This window comes from Monodelphis domestica, chromosome 6 (assembly GCF_027887165.1).
Source record: "Monodelphis domestica isolate mMonDom1 chromosome 6, mMonDom1.pri, whole genome shotgun sequence".
Lineage (NCBI taxonomy): Eukaryota > Metazoa > Chordata > Mammalia > Didelphimorphia > Didelphidae > Monodelphis > Monodelphis domestica.
This window is the reverse complement of record NC_077232.1, coordinates 27,573,959-27,595,951: the sequence shown is the minus strand read 5'-3', so window position 1 is coordinate 27,595,951 and position 21,993 is coordinate 27,573,959. Positions and strand designations below refer to the sequence as shown.

General features: G+C 49.7%; 4 protein-coding genes across 5 annotated transcripts; 3 read left to right on the top strand and 1 right to left on the bottom strand.

Annotated features, from left to right (window-relative positions):
* Positions 1-1,519: 1,519 nt before the first annotated feature.
* Positions 1,520-7,198, top strand: PTPMT1 (protein tyrosine phosphatase mitochondrial 1). The gene is made up of 4 exons (XM_001370571.5): positions 1,520-2,870; positions 4,274-4,354; positions 6,084-6,275; positions 6,970-7,198. The coding sequence occupies exons 1-4, from the start codon at positions 1,986-1,988 to the stop codon at positions 7,108-7,110; spliced, it is 1,299 nt and encodes a 432-aa protein (XP_001370608.5). The 5' UTR covers positions 1,520-1,985; the 3' UTR covers positions 7,111-7,198.
* Positions 4,663-11,053, bottom strand: KBTBD4 (kelch repeat and BTB domain containing 4). The gene is made up of 3 exons (XM_016423517.2): positions 10,420-11,053; positions 9,796-9,902; positions 4,663-9,273 (listed from the first exon to the last, which is right to left on the bottom strand). The coding sequence occupies exons 1-3, from the start codon at positions 11,051-11,053 to the stop codon at positions 8,413-8,415; spliced, it is 1,602 nt and encodes a 533-aa protein (XP_016279003.1). The 3' UTR covers positions 4,663-8,412.
* Positions 11,054-11,354: 301 nt separating this feature from the next.
* Positions 11,355-17,369, top strand: NDUFS3 (NADH:ubiquinone oxidoreductase core subunit S3). Of its 2 annotated transcripts, none has more exons than XM_016423522.2 (6): positions 11,355-11,532; positions 13,905-14,002; positions 14,253-14,402; positions 15,551-15,676; positions 15,801-15,920; positions 17,139-17,369. In XM_016423522.2, exons 1-6 carry the CDS (start codon positions 11,355-11,357, stop codon positions 17,304-17,306), a joined length of 840 nt encoding a protein of 279 aa, XP_016279008.2. In that variant the 3' UTR covers positions 17,307-17,369. The 2 variants fall into 2 exon arrangements, with proteins under 2 accessions (XP_016279008.2, XP_007497491.2); XM_007497429.3 differs by having other exon boundaries at positions 11,497-11,833.
* A 1,024-nt stretch (positions 17,370-18,393) lies between these two features.
* FAM180B (family with sequence similarity 180 member B) lies at positions 18,394-20,947 on the top strand. The gene is made up of 3 exons (XM_056803781.1): positions 18,394-18,626; positions 19,676-19,799; positions 20,068-20,947. The coding sequence occupies exons 1-3, from the start codon at positions 18,394-18,396 to the stop codon at positions 20,458-20,460; spliced, it is 750 nt and encodes a 249-aa protein (XP_056659759.1). The 3' UTR covers positions 20,461-20,947.
* Positions 20,948-21,993: the final 1,046 nt, after the last annotated feature.

Genomic DNA, 21,993 nt, shown 5'->3' with positions numbered 1-21,993 from the left:
AGAAGAGGCGTTTGCTAGACCCATGGTGGCCTGGGAAAGAAAGACAGGTGGGGAGCTGGGCAAGCCGGGAGCCACGTGTGGCTTCAGACCTTGCAGTTTCCGGGCGAAACAGAACTTGATGGGAAACAGCTGAGGGCTGGTACTCAGTGACTCCAAGAGCCTTGCTTTCCACTCTCCGCTTTCTCATTTAATCCTGTTTCTGCCACCAATTAGCTGTGTGCCTCCCAGCCCGAGCTTTCTGGCTTTCTTTGGTCTGTGAGTGATGAGATGGGATACAAACAGGAGGCTTTCCCTGGAGTCCACAGACCTACAAAGGTCCCTGGATAGAGGTCGGGAGACTGGACTTTTGGAGGTGAAAATTTTCCATCTTCATCTTCATTAACCTCTAACAGAAATGCAGCATTTCCTTTCATTAAACCGTCGTTCTGAGAAGGGGTCTGTAAACCTCACTAGGCTGCCAGAGGGGTCCATGATACAGAGGGTCCCGATGACCCTGAATGAGAGGATTTCCAAAATCCCTCCCAGGAAATTCAAAGTTAGAAGATTGTTAGGTCGGGGGTAGCCAGTCTTGGGATTAGAATTAGAAACGATAGAGGGCTTGTCTATTTGGTATCATAAAATCCTGGACGATCAGCATACCTCCTTAATTCAGGGACAGCCTCAAAAAGAAGCTAACTCAGAGGACTTTTGAGGTGGAACTGGAAGGGGCTCTGTGGAGGAGGCATGCATGCAAGAGAGAATTTACATACATGCAAGACAGAAAGCTGTCCTCAGCTCTTCCCTCTTACATGCATGCCTCCTCCACAGCTCCCAAGCCACCTAGTTTGGCCCCTGTAATTTATTGATGAGGAAACCAAGGCCCACGGAGGTGGTGAAACTTGTCCCAAATTACACAGCTATTAGACTTTTGAGGCAGCATTGGTCTCCAGACTTGGTTAACAGGCTATTTATAATGCCGGGGCACTGACTATTATATTCAATCCTTTTGTACATGATAACTTACTTTTCTCAGTTTTGGGAGCTTATGTTTTTAGGGAAGTAGGTTCACTGAAATATGAATATTTGAATCCCTTGTTTCTTTCATAATTCAGCTCTAGAGCCATTTCAAAGAAAATCCTCATCTCTTCAGCTGCTAGAAAGAAAAGCTCCTGTCCAGTAGTGATCATTTTGTTCTTCTGTACCTGTATCTCTTTGATAATTCTTTTACTACTAATAATAAATTTAGTTCTCTTAATAAATGCTAATAGTTCTTTCCACCTATTTTGTGTCATGTCTCCTGGAACATAAGTTCCCTGTGGACCAGGGTCGTCTAATATCTTTGTATCTCCAGGGCCCCATATATAATAGGCAATTAACAAATGCTTATGACCGATGGTCTCTTTCATTGTTTTTGCTTCTATATTTGAATACTCATTTTTTATGAAAGGCTCCAATAAAAACATTTTTTAAAAAGGAAAACAAGTTGAAATTTTTGTTCGACAAAATACAACATTTTTGAAGCACCCCGTAGTGTGAAAAGAAATATGTGTCTCTCCTCAATGTGGTCAGAGCACCAGAGGGAACCTCTCCTTTTCTTGGTACGAATATCTCTCCCCATCCTGGACCCCGAAACAATCCTACAAACCACACCCTAGTAAGATCTAAGCTCTTTGAGGTCAGAGACTATGTCATTTTTTCTTTGTGAACTTCCGGCTCCCAGCTGGTGGTTTATATAGAAAAGGTGTTTGGTTTGCAGATATAAAGTTTATGAAAGGGTCCCTTTTGTTTCAGTCTTCCTTCTTTTCACTGCATTTTAGACAAAATGGGTGATAAACCAAAGAGCGCCTAGAGGAGGGCTTTGAGGTCAAGATAAAGGAACTGGGGCTTAGCATTCGCCTCTCCCCTTCAGAGGAGATAAAATAAGTATTTTTGAAGTTATTATATGGAATAAATACACTTCCATTGTGCTTGGCCAAAGAGAGGAAAACCAGAAACAATGGGGGGACATGACAGAAGGGATGATTTCAACAGATTCTGCAAGTTCAAAGCCAAAGGGCCACCCCGTGGCCGGTTCCACCTCCCGAGAAAACAGGCTCCCCGTAATGAAGACCTTCCGGGAAATCTTCACGACCCAGTGGAGTGAGCGGCCAAGGCAATGTGAGCTGGGCCCTGGAGTACCCTTGAGGCAGAGTCCGTTAACTCCTCCTCTCCCTAGGTCTTTGCCTTCAGTGGCGGGCGTCCAGGCCATCAATTTCATTTCGCCCGTCGCCTTCCTGCCTCGCTATTGGCCCGCGGGTCTACCAGAGTCCCTCGGGTTCTCCCGGCGGGCCTCCCCATTGGACAGACGGCATGCGGCTGCTGCGGGGGGCGGGGCCGTTCCTTTTCCGGGTCCCGCCCCCATGCCGCCGATGCCCCCCCCCTCCCTCCCCTCCAGGGCCGTCTCCACGCCCCCCTTGCTGGCCCCTACCCCGGCCGCCGGCAAGGACAACTCGCTGAAGCCGAGTCTGCTGTCGTTGCTCCCGGGCACATCATCGACCAGCTCCGAGCATAGCAGGGAGACGGTGCGGAGGGCGAAGGAGGGGGAGTCGCTGAGGACCACTATCTGGGGTCGCTGCAGGAGCCGGCGCACCGCCCGGAACTACGATCCGAAGACCCCGAGCCAGTCTCCAGAGTCAAGCCAGGGCCCGGGCCCGACGTCCTCGAGCTGGGGCTCCAACGGCATGGCCACGGCGGTGCTGGGCGCCGGCCTGGCGCGGATCCTCTTCTACCCGACGCTGCTGTACACGCTGGTGCGCGACAAGGTGTCGGGCCCGGGACACCGCGACTGGTACAACCGCATCGACGCCACCGTGCTGCTGGGCGCACTGCCGCTGCGCAGCCTCACGCGCCGGGTGAGCGGGGGGAGGAGGCCCCTGGACTGGAGTCGGGGGGAGGGATAAGAGGGAGAGCTTATCGCGGCCTGACCTCCCTCGCCCCCACCCGGCCTCTATGCCTGGGCACATCCGCCGCGCGGCTTCACGCGCCTGGAGCGGGGTGGGGTGGAGGTACGGGCACAGGGGCAGAGCCAGCCCAGGGCCGAGGACAGAGGCTGATCGGCTACCCCCGCTCTTGCCCTCCTCCCTTCCTGTGGGTCTGGCCATGCTGGAGGGCCGGGAGGGAGGACTCCCAAGACCAGGGCTGGCCTGGGCCTCCCTCTCCACCCCCACCCCCACCCCCCGGGCGGGGCTGCGCATTGCTGGAATGGGCCTAGGATTCGAACCAGGCTGGGATCTCTCCCGACAAACTTAGGTCCAGAGCTGGAAGGGCCCCAAGGGTTAGCCAGGCCAACCTTCGTTCTGACTCCCAGCGATTGACTCCAGTTCCCTGGGTGGTCTAGGAGGCAAATTTGAACCTAGGACCTCATCCAGGCCTGGATTTGCCCTCCGGTCTCTTACTTGTCCTAGGGCAATCCACCGGCATGCTTAGAAACTGCTTGGCTCTGGGCTAGGATAAAAGATAGTGCCTGTGAGCCGGAGCCCAATGTTCCAGGTCACCCGGGGATTTCAGTGGCTGAGCTGCAATTTGAACTTGTGGCCTCCTGTTACTGGAGACTGCCACCACCCCCATCCAATCGAAGGAGCACTTGATTAAGTACGAGGCACCGGGGATTTGGTCAACTTGGAGGTGGGGAAGACAAGTACATTCTACTGGGAAATCAACTAGACATGTCAGTAAAGTGAAACCGTGAACCTCCGGAAGTGAGCCTTCCCCCGGAAAACCATTTACCAGTCAAGTATATTTCTGCCTGAGGTGGTCTGGCAGATAGGAAATGGCCTGTGAGCTCATATCCAACTCAAATTCACATAACACGAATTAACTGTGGGCAGGACTGGGTGCTTGAGCTGAGGACACAAAGATGACTGTTTAAAAGAGGCTATCCGGGGGTGAGGTGGCTCAGGATAGAAAGCTAGGCCTAGAGATCTGAGGAGTCTGGGTTCAGGTGTGGCCCTCAACTCGGCCTATCTGTGACTGGCTAAATCACACAAGTACACACATGTCCTCACCTCTTTTCTGCCTTGGAACCTGGTTTTAAATTATGGCTACTTCCTCTGTGTAACCTTGGACAAGTCAGCCTTTCTACAGGCTTTTTTTTCCCACTGGCAAAATGAGATTGGACTAAATAGCTCCAGGTTTTATAATCTTCCTTATAAAGAAAACACCAGGTAAAATGTGGGGTGGGGGGGTCAAAAAAAGGTAGACAAAGTGCTGGAAGAAAGTTTGAAAAATGCCTTGGGACCCCTTTTTCTTTCTGCAGCTGGTAGAGGAGGAGAATGTCCGGGGAGTGATCACCATGAATGAAGAATATGAAACAAGATTCCTGTGTAACACTTATGAGGTGAGGGCTTCAGGATATAAATCCTGCCAACAAGCACTGCTCTCCCTAGGACACACTGAGGACCCTGGAGATATTTTTCAGATGTTTAGGTAGAAAAAAGGCAGGCTGAAAGAACATCTCCAGGGTCTGAGGACTGTGCAAGACCCCTGAGAACACCAGGAAAACCAATAGTCCTGTGTTGATCCACCTTGGACCAGATGTTTCTTCTACCTTACCAAAAAAAGAACCCAAGGTCTTCTTAAAGACCTCGCTCCCTTTAAAACTTAAAACTAATTTAGGTTGTAAGCAGGAGAGGAATAATCTGAAAATGACATTTTGAAAGTAAATTTATTACAGTTTAGGATGACCACATTTATCCAGTTGTACACAATGTATTATTTCAGATCCTATGACAAATGAAAAAAATGATGAAAAGGTAAACTAGACTATTTGTTAAGCAAAACTTAGATCCATGCTGGCTGCTCAAACAAAATTCACTACCTACTAGACAGATTACAGATTGTTTCTATCATCTCTACAACCCAAGTTACTAGAAAATTTTGAGATCCCACAAGAACTATAGTAAAATCTATACCATAGAAACATGTATTCATAATAAAAAGTTGATAAAATCCCAATCTACTACCTCTCGGTTTTTGGAGAACATGTTTTAAATCAGAAACACTCTACAGCCACTGTTGGGTGACCCATTTGGAGAGTGCTTAACATGAGCATATTAACAATCTTAAAATTTTTCTTTCTGCCTTGCTGTCGCCTTAGAGGAAAGAAAGCTATTTTTTTTAACCTGAGTAACTTTAAAGAACATTTTTGATTATGCATTTTTTAATGTTCTGAAATCTTCTTGGACTTCTTAAAGAGCATTTGCCAGATTTAAAAATACATATTAGGTCTGTCAGCTGTAGGGCAAGTGAGGGATATAGAGTTTCTACAATATATGCCCTCTTTAAGTTTGCCAAGTTCAGATTTGGAACAAAAACACATGATTACCCTATATAACATGAATGTTAATTTTTTTTTAAAATCAATCTCCAAAATAACCGTATATTTATGGCTTTATGTGCATTTCCTCAGTGTAGGACTGAGTACCTAACTGATTATAGTCAAAAGTCTTAAAAGCATAAAATTGCCAAGAACAATAAAAGCCCTTCCTGTTTGCGTCTTTTCTGTCTTTCAAGGAAGAGTGATATGCAGACTGGTGCATTGATTTTATTTTGAAATTTTATTTTCCTAATTAATTTATGTACTCTCTCCCTTTCCCTATCCTATTCACCCTCCCACCTCCCTCCCACCCTCACCTGCCTTTGGAGAATTCTTCCATATAAGCTAAGAGAATCTGAAATAGTTCTACAAATCCAAGTAGTCACTCAGATGCCAGGATAATTAATCCAAAGACAGAAACACACAATTCTACAACTGTTAGGTAATCTGTAGTGGAAAATTCTGTAACAAAATTTAAAATAGCCAAGAGAAGCGTTTTAAAAAGTTTACATGAAATCTTTAAAATGTTTCCACTTTAAAAAAGCAACTCTTCTTTCATGAAGTATTAATAAGACAGGACCAGCCATTTAGGCAGAAGGCTTGTCTTCTACAGAACAAGGAATGTTAGGTTTTTTACTTAGGCGATATTAAAATTAACCAGTAATTCTCATTTGTTGCTAATCTATTGTGTTCATCCTTGCATTGCCCATTTTGTTTCTTTTTCTTTTTCTACTGGTGGAATTGGTTTCAGGAATGGAAAGCAACTGGAGTAGAGCAATTGCGTCTCAGCACAGTGGATATGACTGGGGTCCCAACTTTGGAAAACCTAAAGAAAGGCGTACGCTTTACTCTAGAATACACGGAACAGGGGAAATGTGTCTATATTCATTGCAAGGCTGGGCGCTCCAGAAGTGCCACCATGGTGGCAGCCTATTTGATGAAGGTATGAGATTGTGCATATTTAAAAAACAAAACAAAACACTTGCAGGGACCCCATCAGTACAGCCACCTGGGCTAGCCAACCTTCCCACACTGGGAGCCATCCAGGTCCATGGGACCAGTTAGAGATCTAGCATAGATAGAAAAGAGCCCACCCCTTATAGCAGACTTCAGGTTTCTTCTCCCCCAGCAGAAAGAGAATCTGAGGATTTCTCTTAAATACCTTTGCATCTCTCCTAGCACCTACTAGTGCACTGCCCATAGAAGTAATTTAATAAATGGTTATTCAGTGAATGAATGTGTCTCTATGTCATATACTACTGGAGGCCACAGATTTGAGAAGAAAGAGAACAATGTTTTCAAGGCAGTGAGTCCAAACACAGGTTTCTTTAGGTGCTAACAATTAGCCCTGGATGGGGATGACGTTTTCTGTATCCTCAAATTTCAGAAGAATATGGGTCCCATAGAACAAACACCTGAACTAGCAGGTGACAATCTCATTGGATTCCTAGCTTTCTCCATTTCCAGTCCAATACAGCAGCCTTGCTATATACATGAATGACAGAAGCACAAGAGAAATTGTTTGAAATGGTTTGAGAGAGTAGTCCTCCCCTGGTCCCCATAACATCTTGTCTTTGGGCTTAGGCCGAGACCTTCCTCCCTTAGTTCATACCTTTCTCACTTTCCTTTTACCCCAGGTATACAACTGTAGCCCAGAAGAGGCTATAAAAGCTATCGCCAAGATCCGCTCCCACATCCATGTCCGATCGAGGCAGGTAGAGGTCCTCAAGGAATTCTACAAAGAGCTCTTGGCTGAAGCAGAAAAATCTAAGGCTTGAAAATCACTGTATGAATGAAGTAGGGGGACTGGAAAGAACTCTTAAGACTCTGCTGCTCATTACAGAATAAAGAAGTGCATTCAGTGGACCCTAGGGCCTGTAACCCATAAATACCAAAAATGTGCCAAAGGATTATATAACCATTCCTTCTGTCCACTTGTTTTGCTCCAGTTTCAGAAAACTGTTCATACTACAACAGCTAAGCGTAGCCTCAATTCTCAATGGATTTTATCTTTTTCTACATGGGGGGGCCAAAAGAAAATCAATTTTATAAGTATATATTGAGGTACCATGGGCCTAATATTTTTATTCTTAGTATTTCTCACTGCAAAGCATTTTAACCCCAGGAAAGGCAAAGAGAAAAACCTTAGTTCTTGACCTTCATAGTTGCCCAGTTTCCTTTCTTAATAAGCTCTTGATTTTGGAAAAGAGAAAAAATGTTACACCAGCGTAGTCTTCAGCATATAGTTACAGTGCTTTAGGAGATGACCCATTCAATGTTAGACAGAAACACATACAAGTCCCACCAAAGACCTTTATTACTGAGAACAGTCCTGGCTTTTGCCTGGGTTCACAGCCTCTACAAGAACAGGGGCTACTTTCATGTTGCAAAAACAGTTTCTGCTATGAACCAGAAACAAAGTCTTTGCCCCTAAGATAGTTACAGGGTAACCTAGAAATAAGTGCTATTTATTTCAACAAATGAGAAGCCACTACAGAGAATTTCCAGAATTCTAGATCCTCATTGTGGTCCCTAAAGAACAGCCAAGCATAGTGAGGCCAATTCCCTCACTAAAACCATGGATCAGAGCCTAAAGGAAAACTGTAAAGTCTGTTTTCTTTAGTTCACAAGAAAACAGCATCTCCTCTATTGTTCCAGCTCCCTTTAAAGAAAGGGTTTGGGGCCTTTTATGTCAACAGGGTGAAAAGCTCTCATGTTTAATTTTGTTCACCTTGTGGGAAGGCTGTGCCAAAGAGATCAAGCAACTTCTGTGTTTAAACCAAGCACAGATTTGCACCTGGGGATTTTCAACAGCAAGCAAGCCTACCATTTAATCCCAGGTAGGAGGCTGAGATGCCTCTGTATAAAAAGCCCCAAGGAGAGCCGAACCTTACTCCAGCTTGGGAAGAGGCTAGAAGAAATTGCCCAAGTAAGGTGAGCAATAGAAGGTAGCATGATGGTCTTACGAGACAGGATTCCTTGAATCATTAGGTTTTGAGGCCTCCCGGGTTGGAGTGAGGAAGAAGGGAAGAAACAGAAAAAGGAGGGTAGAACAGTTGTCAACTCCTTTCTTTAGGACCTTAGGCCAATACAAATTGCAGGTTGGTGAGCAACACCTTGATGCCACTGGTGACTGTTAGAGCTGAGGTGGCAGGGTCAAGCTTGTAGGTGTTGGCATCCCCCTTTTTGTAGTTGTCCCGGAATACATAAATACTACCATTGCAACTGGCAATCTTCCAGAAGGAAGGAGCTGAACTCCAGGCCTCAGGAAGGCAAAGCCGGGTGAAGCTATCCAACAGGGGGTTATAGCACACTAGGGAGTCCCCCTCTGCCACAATGAACACCAGATCCTTATGTACAGCCGCATGCATGTGGCCTGCAAAAGGCAGCAAATAGGGCTTCACTTGGCATTTCTCCGTCTCCGTATCAAAGCACTGGATGAGCCGAGAAGGTTTTGTAAAGAAATCCAGGTCATTCTCTTCACCCCCTAACAAATAGATGATCCCATTGAGATTGGCCCCAGCAGCCCCTGATACTGCCACCTCCAGCTGGCTAGTCTCCGTCCAGACATTGTCTCCCACCCGATAGTAGATAACGGCATTTGAAAGGGTATCTTGGAGGGTTTTGCCACCTAAAGAATAGATAGCATCTTTTCCAGGGACAGAAACCAGAGTGTGCTGAAGCCGGTCCCTAGGCAAGGGAGCACACCATTCCCAGTCAACCGTTGCATTGTTACATTTCCACATACGTCGGGGGATGGATCCACCTACCACGTACAGGTCACCACCATGCTTGCAGGCTGCTGTGATCTGGTGGCACAAGCTATTTTGGCCACTTACACTGATAGAGTCATCCCCAGCACAGCGTAGGGAGACAGCCAGGGAATGAGTACGAGATGATTCCTTCCCAATCAGGTAAATGTGTACATTCTCTCCAATCTCCTGTTCACACAAAACACAGACATGGTCATTACAAGGTTCTGGCTGAGGAAGGCCTGATCCCAATAAGCTCCCCTTCCCGCTGCTGTCTTGCTCAAACTCACCCCCATCTGGTGACTGTGGGAGCCTCAGCCTGACTCTCCTCCTATCACTGTCTTTCCAGGGCTTTTAATGCTAGAGGAAGAGAGTTAATTGCACTCAGATCTCCAGCTGTTTTACTGTGATTGTAAATTATTACAGGGTCTGTGCTTGTATCAAAGGTTTCCTAAGTTTGTTGTGGTGGAAAGATCACATTTAGAAAGTAGCTGCTTCCATGAATGGGTACCAGCCACAAAAAGGGACAGAGACCAGGGTTGGACTGCTTTTTATCCATCTGGTTCAACGAACACAATCTTCTGGACAATCTCCCACTACCAATCCTGTAAAGCCAGGCTTCCCTTGTCTTTATTGCCTACACTAGGGAGGCCAGGTTGCCTGAAGTATGGGGAGGGGGGTTATTATGTAGGTCTCCAAGGAATTTCATACCTTTAAGCTGGACCTAAGAGATTCTGAAAAACTCTCTCGCTCTTCTTTGTTGAAATTCACCCAGGTTTCTATTGCCTCCAGTGGGTTCTGGGAACACGGAACTCCATCTGGGGAAAAGGAGGAGGGAAGCAGAGGAAGACCACGGGCACAATCACTCCATAAGTTATTGCCAGACGCATAAGTGACAGAAACCAATTTACCTACCTTTTTTTTTTCTTAGAGGAAAAAAAAGTCGGTAAAGTATAGGTTTGTATGGCCAAGTCTTCCACCTAAGCAGTGAGTGAGGTTCCCACATACAATGAGTTGTGAAAAGCCAGGTTTCTGCTTTATCTCCAAGAAGGGGGGGGGTGTGTGCTCACTCAGGGACTCCTTCCTAAAATTTTCATCTCAATAATTTGGGAATTCATCCCGAACACTTATACCAGATCAGATACACAGGCCTCCCAGGCACCTATGTGCATGGGGCCCGATTCCTAAGGAGAAAACTACCCCCAACATCTGCCCAGGTTGTTGTCCCTGGCAGTTTCCACTTTGGAGCTCCCTTTACCGGGCCGGCACATCCGGGGCTAAGAGTACCAAGGGAGGCGAGCCTCAGGGTGTGCCCGCCTGTCCTCCCCAGCTTACCTTTAACGATGTCGCTGAGTAAGTGATGGGGCAGGTGCAGGAACTCCTCGGTGTCCTGCAGCCGGGCCAAGTGGGTCTTGGCGCAGTGCTTGGCGGCAGCATAGAGCGCGGCGTCGCTGTGCCGGTCGGCCAACCACATCACCTGCAGGCAGTTGGCAGCCTGCACGGTGCGCGCCAGGAAGCGGGAGCACTCCTGGAACAGGGCGGGCAGCTGGTACATGTCGGAGACCTCGTAGATCTCCTGCAGCTCGTCGGCGCGCAGCTTCACGGTGCCGTGGTAGATGTAGCCCACGAGCAGCTGGAACACGGCTTGGCTCACGTCCTGCAGCACGATCACGCGGTTGCCCGCTTCGCGCAGCTTCGACGTGAAAAGGGACCTGAAGAAGCAGCTCTGGGCCGCCAGCACCAGCCGGTGGAGCTGGAACTCGCGGCCCTCCACCGAGATGGTGACGTCGGCGAAGAGCTCTTCTTCCAGACACAGCTTCATGATGCCCTGCGCCACGCGGCCCGAGTGCGAGCGGTCCTTGAAAGTGTAGTGCACAAAGTAGTTCTCCTCTGTCGTCGAGTCCTCGGGCGACTCCATGGTGGGACGGCTCTCAGCGGGGGCCGGCTGCGAGGCAAAGGCAGCCGCCATGGGTGCGCGCGCGCCGGCTTCAAAGGCCGAGGCGGGTCAGGCAGCGCTTCGCTTGATTGCGGGGGCCCTTTAAACACCTCGCGCCCCCTGCCCCGCCCACGGCTTCTCAGCCCTCTCCTCTCCCTAACTCCCCCACTCACCTGCGTCTCCCGCTCGCATCCCGCACCCGGAACGGAACCTTTGCCTCGAAGCCCGCGTCCGCCCGGATCCAACGCCCGCCGTCCCTTTCCGCTTCCGGTCCGTGCCCTTGGCGCTCCGCGTCCTATCGAGTCCCCCTCAGGTTTGGCGTCCCGAAGATAGGATGGCAGCTGCCCTGTTGCGGGGACTCCTAGGGGCAGCAGGGGCGCGAGCGGGGCGGGGAGCGACCGGGGCCGCCTCGGGCCTCCCTCAAGCTGCGTCTGTGGTTGTAGGGGCGGCACGCGCTGGGGTCCTGCTACCGGTGAGAAAGGAGAGCAGCCCGGCGGCCGGAAGCCAGCACCGTGAGTAGTGCCCCCGCCCCGGCCTCTGAGCCCCAGGTGGGGGAGGAGCCCCCGGCGGGACCGGAGCACTCGGGGAGCGGACGGGCAGCCAATGCGAGGCCCGCCCGACTGGAGAGGGCCCGGAGCGAACGGCTAATGCCCCGACTTGGGGCCGCCAAACACATCCTCGCCGTCAGTGGCCCAGTCACTTCGCCTCCCCAGGAAAATGGGGTATGGGAGCACATCTTCCCCAGGGTTGTGGAGAGAGGCAGAGGAGAGGCTGACTACAATCGTTCGGAAAATGGAATTATGGGTTTTACAGGTAGTGCTGCCAGGGAAGCAAACCTGGGTGTAGCGATTAACCTCCACAAGCCTCTGCGTCCTTCTTTAAATCAGTGAACCTCTGCTCAGTCCCCAGCACTGTGCCTGCCACATCGGAAGCACTACGGAAAGGCTTGGTCACTAACTTAAAAGAGGCCTTTCCTTTTTATAGAGAAGTAAGGCTGACTCCCTAGGTCCCACAGATGGGGGTTAAGAACACTACAGCGGCAGCTGGGCAGTAGGTAGAGAATCAGGCCTGGAGACCGGAGGTCCTGGTTACTAATTGAAACTCCCAGCTCTGTGAGCCTTGGCAAGTCACTTAACCCCAGTTGCCTAGCCCTTACCACTCTATTGTCTTAGAACCAACACCTAGTATTGAGTCTAAGATGGAAGATAAGGATTATTTTTAAAAAAAACCATACAACTTTGGTTCAAATCTAGCTTGAAACACTTGTTCTTTTTGTGACCCAGAGGAATGCCAAGAAGGTAAGGGTTTGGGTTTCTTGGGTTTTTGGTTTGTTTTTTTTTAAACATTGGAACTTGAACCCAGGTTTGCAGTTTTCATCCCTCATTATAGTGCCTTAAGGAGTTTAGTTCCACTGAGGGCCTATGACAGTGATGGCAAATCTTTTAGAGACAGAGTGCTGGGCCTTACCCCCCAGACCTACTCCCCCCATGCCCTGACCCCTCTTACCTCAGACTGGGGAAGGAGAAAGTACAACCCATTGGGCTGCTGTCTAGAGGGGCCAATGAAGTGAAGACATGAAATGAGGAATTTCCTCCCTCAAATGGAGAGGGGGAAGGGAACAGCTCCACTTGGAGTCCCTCTGGTGTTCTAGTTTAAAAAAAAAAAGAAAGAAAGAAAAAGACTGCAGGAGTGCCCACAGAGAAAGCTCCATGTTCCCTTTTGACATTCGTGCCATAGGTTCACCATCACGGGCCTATGAGATAAGATGCCAAATTTCTTTGAGGGAGATTCAGAGGTGGAGAAGATAAGGCTTCTGCTTAGTATAAGGGCAACTTAATATTTATTTCAACAAGCATGTATTAAACCCCCAATATATGCCAGGAATTGCATGTCCCCCCCACCTCCCAGTGTTAACATTATGCTTGGTAGGATAGTCATGGTATCCAGAACAGTCTCATTGCACTTTACTCCTGTCATATAACACCTTAAAAGTCTTTTGTCCTGACTGCCACATTTTAAAGAGTGACATTGACAATCTGGAAAGTGTCCAGGGCATGTCCAGCATAATGATAGGACTGGCCCAAGCTTTGACACTACTCAAAATAAAATTTCAGGAAGCTTATCTGCACTCAGCTAGACTGATCCTTAGAGGACAGACACAACTTGTTCGAGTTAGGCATGTACTTGAATCATTTATAGCTTGAACAGACCTCCCACGAAGCATAAACTACCATTAATCACCTTTAGGATCCCAGAGTCAGCTTCCATATCATGATAAGGCATTGATTGAGGATTTCAGTGTGATAGGATGCCAACAGAAAAATACATAAGCAACAATACAATACATAATTCTTATTACAGAAATAAAAAGAGCTGTAGGAGTTAATGAAGAAAAGAGTCATTCAGCTATGCTGACAAAGGAAGGTTTCTTGCACAGGAGAAAGGTTTTTAGTTAACAAGACTTTGTTGTGAAAAACCCATTAGATTTTCAATCAGAATTCTGACCTAGGCTCAAATCTCAGGTCCTGAAGTATTTGAGTGACTTTGGACGAGTCATTTAATTTCCTGGGCCTCAACCTCAAATTCCAGTCTAAATCCTATGAAACTTATCATCTAATTGCTTTCCAACCAAAACATTCCCACTGTGTTTGTTTCAATGTTATGCTCTCTGCAATGCTGTATAATTTTTCTGACTCCCAGGTACCAAGTCTTGAAACTTTCAGGGTTCCCTTAGAATCACTGCTAACAAGGTTCCATGTAAGGCCTTGAATGCCCTAGCCAACCTAGAGGAAATGTACCAGGCTTTCTTCCTTCTCTCAGCACTCATTCCCATTCCATTTGCCCTCTGAAAAAATGGGATTTCTTTTTCTTTTTTGCTTTTCAGCCACAGTTAGACAATGGGATGAGGTGACCCATAAGCAGCTCTCTGCTTTTGGAGAATATGTGGCTGAGATCCTACCCAAATATGTCCAGCAAGTTCAGGTATGCCTACTGGTTGTAGACATTTTTCATGGGCTCTGGGTCAGGACTCCTGAGGAGAGTGGTTGTGGGTTGGCCAGCCCTTTAGCATAGTGCTTAGCAAATACTCAACACTTAATGACTCTTCCTTAATTCATTGGACCTCAGGATGTTTGATTCCAATCTTCTTCCTGTTCTGCCTCAAATGAAATGACTTCAACCTGATTGCAACCTTCTTTCAGATGCTCTGGATTCCCTTTTCCCTGCCTCTTAGGTATCTTACTTCAATGAACTAGAGATCTGTATCCATCCTGATGGAGTCATCCCTGTACTGACATTCCTCAGAGATCACACCAATGCCCAGTTCAAGTCCTTGGCTGATTTAGGAGCAGTTGATGTCCCAACCCGGCAGAACCGTTTTGAGGTAGGTAGAGAGAATCAAGAAGATTAAAAGTTAGGAGGAGAGATGGCTTGGTGTGGCAGTGCTTTGTGTTATATTGTGAAAGCTTTTTGGAAACTATAAGCAGTATCCCTGTGACTGTGGTAATGGGATGTATTTATCCATCCAGGGACTTGTAATTATTTCTGAATGTTAATCATTTCCATCAGTGTAGATCATGAGTCCACCATTCTTTAGGAGACAGTGTTGTGAGTCATTGTAGCTGCCATAAAAACTTGTCCTGTGGCAGTGGGTGACATCCTGGAGATGAGCCTCTCCGATTTAGCCCAGCCAGTTCTCAGACAATGGGCAATCTCTTCTCATACTGTGCTTTTGAAGCCTTTCTACCTTGGTAGGACCTATAGAACTTTTGCCAAAAAGTTTCTTTTTGCTTTGAGGGGCATCAGAATAGGACTTGAGTAGGGGGTTGACTGACAACCAAAACAGATGCACTGTAATGTATGCACTAGAAAATGCTACCAACCATGTTATTTTCTTTCCTTTTCTATAAGATTATCGAGTCTGAAATGTTGGCAAATTAGACCTCTGTTAACATTATTTATTACAGCTCTAAACATCCTCCAATCTGAAGCTTTCTCTCCCTACAGAGCTAGAACTTTCATGAAGTTCACAGAACTCATTCTATGTAGTATGCATCTCTGATCACATCCCAAAATGAGACTTGTCTCAAAGAACAATTACTTCTGTGTGCTGGCAAGCAGATGGATACAGAGGATGCTTCATAGGAACCCTAAGCAGGGTTGGTTGTAGCACCACCTTCTGGGCAAGAGTCAGAAATTGCCAAGAGCTGTCAAGAGCTCGGTCTCCTCTACAATTGCCTTTTTTTTTTTACAATTGCCCCAATTTGTTGGGACGAGGGCTATGTCTGAGCCTTCTCTAAGAATAGGCAGGAAAGGTACATAGAAAGAACCCATGGGAATTCAGAGGCAGGTGAGTATCCAGAGGTTTTGAACTCGAAGAAGGGAAGAGGATACATTAGCTCTTGGAAATGGTAAGCTGTGACCCAGTGGTCCACAGGCTTGTCCGGTTTCAGCTTGGTTTCATTTCAACCTCATTGCTTTTTCTAGAGCCTAGTAGAATCCAATTCACTTTTTCATTCTGTTTCCTTTCAGATTGTTTATAACCTGCTTTCTCTGCGCTTCAATTCTCGGATCCGAGTGAAGACGTATGCAGATGAGCTGACTCCTGTTGATTCTGTAGTCTCAGTGCACAAAGCTGCAAATTGGTATGAAAGGGAGGTGAGTTCCTAAGGGCCAAGTAATCCAGGAGGAAAATGAACAGTGTAGTGACATGACCTAGAAAGGACCTTAAGCAAAGGCAGCAGGAAATGTGAACCTGGTGTCTGGATTCCCTCTCTTCTAGATATGGGACATGTTTGGAGTCTACTTTGCCAATCACCCTGATCTCAGGAGGATCCTGACAGACTATGGGTTTGAGGGACATCCTTTCCGGAAGGACTTCCCTCTCTCTGGATATGTAGAGGTACTGGGAATCTGGGTTTGATTGTTTGTGATTCCATGATGTATCAAGCCTGGATGAGTTCACCCTGAGACCAGAGCCTCCAAGATCATCCCCAAAAGGTCAGGGAGGGGCATCTAGGTGGCTCAATGAATAGATAGCCAGGCCTAGAGACAGGAGGTCCTGGCTTCAAATCTGTCCTCAGATACTCCATAGCTGTGTGTCCTTGGGCAAGTCACTTAACCCCCATTGCCTAGCCCTTACTGCTCATTTGTGCCAAATACCGTGCTGGGCCTTGGGAATGCCCATACAGAGAATGAAACAAACTGTTCTCAAGGAGTTTATTTTCTAATGGGGAGATAATATGTATGTGTAAAAGTATAAACTGAATAAATGTAAAGAGAATTAATACAGTTTTTAACTACGTTAGATTTTGAGAGGAAGGGCCTAGGACAGTGATGGTGAACCTTTTAGAGACTGAGTGCCCAAACTGTAACCCTCATGAGGCATGCAGCCCCCCTCCCCCTTGCTCCAGACAGGGGAGGGAGGAATCGCTCCCATTGTGCTGCTGGGCAGAGGGGTGGGTGATGAGAGAAACGTACTCAGTTGTGTGGAGAGGGGGAAGGGAGCAGCCCCCTCTGGCACATGTGGGGGTCTTGTACAGAGCAGCTGGAAAAGTAGACTGAGGCCAGGTCCCTAAGACTTGAAAAGCTAAATAGTGTAGTCAGCATTTGTAGCTTATAGGGGAACTTGGTAGCAGAGTATAGATGGATTAACCCAATTCCACCAACACTACTAGAGAAATCAAAGAATCTTCCCCCTGTGGAAATGATCAGCAATATCATCTGTCTTTTGTGTTCAGCCTTATTTGCTCTTACCTAGCTCTGGGGCCCCAGGCATCTCCACCAACCCCTCTGTTACCTCCTCTGTAAGATGGAGATAATCACTCTCCCCACACTTCATTGTAGTAAGGGCCAAAGGAGATCCTATGCATTGAGCGTACCAAAAGCACTGTGGCTGGCCAGTTTCAGTCCTGCATCAGCTGAGGCATAAGGAACCATGTTGTCACAGATCTCGCTTCTTGAGGCAGTAGTTTGGGCACAGGTTGGCACCTTGTTGGCCGTTGCCTTGGACAGAGGATGGAAGGACAGGGCAATAATCAGAAGACTTGGGATCAGAACCAGAGAGGATGTGTGGAGAGGCCACGGCACCCCAGGTGCTCAGCCCTCTTGTTCTTTGCAGGTCCGCTACGATGATGAGGTGAAGCGGGTTGTAGCAGAGCCAGTGGAACTAGCCCAGGAGTTCCGGAAGTTTGACCTGAACAGCCCCTGGGAGGCTTTCCCTGCTTATCGCCAGCCTCCAGAGAGCCCCAAACTTGAGGCTGGAGATAAGAAACCTGAAGCAAAATAGCTTCTAGCAAGAACAGAGCCCATCTTGTAACAGAGTATTTATGTAAATAAAGACTTACTGGGACTTGCAGCTTCCTATTTTTTGGTATGTCTGAATACCCGGGGGCAGCCTTGTGGTGTCCTTTGTTTAGAGAATGACGTTCATGCACGTGAAGGAAGTTTGGGGAGGACAGTGAAGTTGGGAGTTCATCTTAGCAGGTTAAAATGCAACAGCCATGATCCAAGAGCTCAAACAGTTCAGTTAGCCATCATCACAGGCAGGATTTGGTATATTCTCCATGAGACAAAGTGGACTACCTGGACTGTGACTGCTTTGTTGGATCCCAGAACCCTGTCTGGCTCAGGCAGTTTATCTCCAAGAACCAGGTAGTCCTGAGTCAGCAGGTGAGCGACTCAAGAAAGGCCCTTATTGGGGCAAAAAGTGGAAATAGCTATGGGTCCCCAGAGACCATTGGCTGGTAAAGTCCCGTATTGGGGCCAGGAGAAGCATCCTTCTCCTGTCCACCCTGTCATGCTCCTCAGTGTGATCACAGATAAGAGCAGTGGCTCCATTTCAGGAAAGTGAACACAGTCCTATTCCCATGTGGCTATCCTGACTGCTAACTGGGCCTCCAGGCTTGCCAGACTCAGACCTCCACCTAGAAGGTAAAGAAGAGTCCAGGGGCATGGGAGGAGGAAGCAAGTGCTTATAGAGCCTGCAGAAAGGGAGTGGCCTTCCTCCAGAGAATCCCTGGGATTCACGATGCTCCCTGAACTTTATTAGAGCCAGGCCCACCCTCCGAGTAACACAGCCTTGGCTGCTGAAGAAATCCCTCGGGCTTTGGCTGTGTTGGGTGTACAGTGCAGACCAGCTGTAGGATGTTTTAGAGTGAGCACAAACATGGGGTCACAGGACCGGCGCTGACCCAGCCCTAGGGGAGTGTCATACCGAAGCCATTTGCTACCAAACACCTTGTTTTTATTAACTAAACATCCCAGCCAGCTGGGCATAGCCAGAGGGAAAGGACCCAAGACGTCAGGGGAAAGGCTTCCTCTGCCAGAAAAGCAAATTCCCAAGTTTGGGGGAACAGAAGTCCCCTTGGGAAGCGATGGAGCCTCCAGCTAGCCCCACCCTGCTCTACATTGGAGACAGATGGAGAGTGAGGAGGAACCGGTTCCAGTGGAAAGTTGGACCTTCGGTGGAGACAGAGGAAGGCTGGGAAGCCGAGAAAGGCAGACAGCATTGTACATGGCATGGCCCCGGATCTTTGGCGCCGAGCCTGGCTTTGGGCCATTCTGTGCCTCCCCCTTCCTGTGGGGGCTGCGTCCCGAAGGCACACAGGTAGGAGACAAAAGGAACAAAAGAATGGAGGGGTTCCTGAACCTAAGGGAGCAGTTTTGGGGCTGTGGCACTAGAACGACGTGCTCTGCTGGACGGCGGAAGGGCCTGCCAGGGTTCTAGGTCTGCTGGCGTATGTGACCCTTTTACTTAACTCATCCCTCACCAGTGCCCAAGCTCTAGACGATACTGGACCTATCGAAGAGCCTTGAAAGCCCTGCTGGTTTGGGAAGGTTGGAAGAGCTCGGTTGGAGCTGAAAAAGGCCCAAATTAAACAGATCGGACCCAATAGCTTCCCCTCATCTTGGTCAAGGGAGCTAAGAGGGCCTGACCTGGGTGGTGATGACCCAAAGGAGTAGGCTGGGAAGTTTGCACTGTACTTTCCGTGAGGGGATGGATGGGCCACTGCCTTTCTGTCCCGGGGCCAGAGCTTTCAGGCCATCCTGCCAGTAAGGTGCCAAGGGAGTTTGGGGCCAGGCTCCATCCTACCAATGGCGTGAGATGGCTCAACGTCTGCCCAGGAGTTGTGGATGGGACACTCCACCCCAGCCGTGTCCTCTCTACCCAGAAAGGATCCTCCGTTGGAGCACTAGGAAACGCTGCCTTCTAGGTAAAGAGGTCCAGCTGGCCCAGACAGGTTCCTGGCTGGGGTGGGGGATCATGTGCTAGGCTCAACTTGGCCACTCCCTCCCCAAATGCCAGGCTGGGGTGGAGGACCCCGAGATGTTGGCTGGACATATTATAGGGATGAGGACTGGCTTTAGGACTAGAGCCTAGAGTAGGCTCTTTCCTTTGACAAGAAAGGTTAAGGAAAAGCAAGGGATTTATTTGGACACTGAAGAACTAAATTCAAAACCTCTGTTGTGCCCGAGTGACCATGTGGACGCTGTTCCTCCATTTCCTGGTCTGTAAAACGAGGGGGCTGGACTCCGTGATCTCTGGGGTCCCTTCCGGGGCCCGATCTAGGAGCCTGTGACCGCACCTGAGGAAGGATTTTGGAGCCTTGGAGGGCACGGATGTCCGTGATCTGCAGATAAATGCTTACATTGAAGAGCACGGCTAGAGGAGGGAGAGGAGACCCTGAACCCTGTCTCTGATTCTCCAGGAGAGCCCCTTGACAGTGCTGGTGTGGGTGATGTCCCGCCGAAGCCAGAGCACCCGGACATGATGTTTGAGGTCACTGACCGAGGCCAGGATTTTCTGGGGGTGGTGGGATGGGTTGGAGAAGGGGCTTAATGAAGGCCAGACTTTGGGGTGGGTACACTCTGGGGGTCCCTAAGCCCTGGGAGAGCCCTAATCGGCTGAGGTCCCCTCCCAAGTGACCTGTAACACCTCCTCCAAAAAGCCCTGCCTACCCTGTTTGCCCCAATCCTGGCCAGTCTGTCTGTGACCCATTTCTCCCGACGGCTCCCTTCCCTCCCCTCAGATCCCTCTTTCTCTTTAGTTACTGTGGCCAGGGCTGCGGCTGGACCCCGTGGGACAGTTCCACCTCCTGGATGAGGAGCTGGCATCCACTCGCCCTGGCCGACGGCTCACCCTCTTCCTTCAGCGTTGGGTTCCTAGGAGCTTGGCCAGGACGGAGCAGCAGCTGCGGCAGTGGCACCAGGAGGCCCCCCTGAGCCCAGCCCACTTCCAGCAGCTGCTGCTCACCAGTCTGGCCTGTGTCTATCGCCTCCACGCGGCTCTTGAGGGAGAGGAGAAAGGTCACTGGGCTCGACTCTTCGCCACTTCAGGGCAGGAAATACTCCAGGATCTGTGCAAGGGCCACTGCCCCCCGGGCCAGACCCCCACGCTGAGTCCTTGGGCCTCCCTGAATGGCCCGTTCCAACAGCACTAGCCCCGATGCCCTTCCCTGGGCAGTGGGCATCACGTGCTGCTTTCTAGCCCACTCCCCTTCCCTGGGCAGTGGGCATCACGTGCTGCTTTCTAGCCCACTCCCCTTCCCTGGGCAGTGGGCATCACGTGCTGCTTTCTAGCCCACTCCCCTGCACCTGGCCGCCCCACCCCAAGCCTGGCTTTTCTCCTTCCCGCTCTCCCCCCCTCCCTGGCCCCAGCCCCCTGGAGAGCACGAGGGAAGACATTGGGCGCCCCGTCCTAAACCGGAGGAGTGCCCCCATGACGTCGAATGGCCCTTTTAGCCCCAACCCTCACAGCCAGGGCAAGGTCCACACAAGAAATGGGGGGAGGGGAACGACAGAAAAGAGAGCGGCCATCCTAGGAGCAATGACAGAGGCAGGACTAAGGACACATGGAGGGACCAGCTGTCCTCCGGGGCAGCCCAGCACAATGCTTGGCACACAGTAGGGACTCAATAAATATCTAATGACTATCTATGAGGGTTGTGGAGTCCTCGCAGACCGGGAATAGAAAGATTTTCCCCCAACCCTAAGCTTGACCCTGACCGAAGTCACCCAACCCTAATCCCAACTCCTAATCCCTCAGCTTCCTGGACAGCAGAATTCCATGAAGGCCCAACTCAGGGGCCAGGTTTGGGGAAAGGATGTCAGTGAGATCCGATGCCGCAGCAGCCAGAGGGTGCAGAAGTGTCAGCAAAGCCCTGTGTTCCCTCCATTCTAACCGTCTTCCCGGGAGACCCGAGTGTGGGGACTAGCAGGCCTCTCCCTGGGTCTGGGGGTTCACTGCAAATCCCCCAGGCTAGAATGGGGCTCCTGGGCCCAGGAGGTAGACATCAGGCCGTCAGGGTGGGATTTCTGGCCTGGTCCTCCTCTGAGGGAATCTCGGGGAGCTGCCCAGACACCGTGAGCCCCATGTCCATGCCGAGGAGCCCCTAAAATGCGTGGCCATCCGCCACATCCTTTCTTGCTCTGCTCATTCCTGGCCCGGCTCCTGGAGTCAGAGCGGATCTCTGTCCTGAGCTCCGGACAGGCATCTCGGGACTGCCTCGGGCCCTGGAGCAGCTCCCATTCTCCGACCTCCTATGAGCCATCCTTTCATGGCACGGAAGGGATCGGAGGATGGGGAGAGGGTTGCACCGTGGGGAAGGTCAGAGGCAGACCCTGGGCGAGCTAAAGGGAGCCACCCAAATGCATGCATAGAAGGAGGGCGGTGGAGAGTGAGGACCGAGGAGGGATGCCGGGAGAATGGGGGGGGGGGCTTCCCCGGGAGGGCTCTAAGTCCAGCTGCCGGCCTTAGACAGAAATGGGGCCAGCCTGGGGGGAGGGGGTGCTAGGGCCCCGGGCTTCCTCCCTTTTGCCGGTGGCCCAGCAGAGTTCCTATTCCTTGTGCTCTTAGTCTTCCTGCCCCCGCCAGCCGCATCCTGGGCACTCGGGAACCCCTTGGGGATGGGCCCACTCTTCCTGGGGTACGGCTGAGCCCACAGCCAGGCGAGGAGGCATTATCTTCCTCCCCT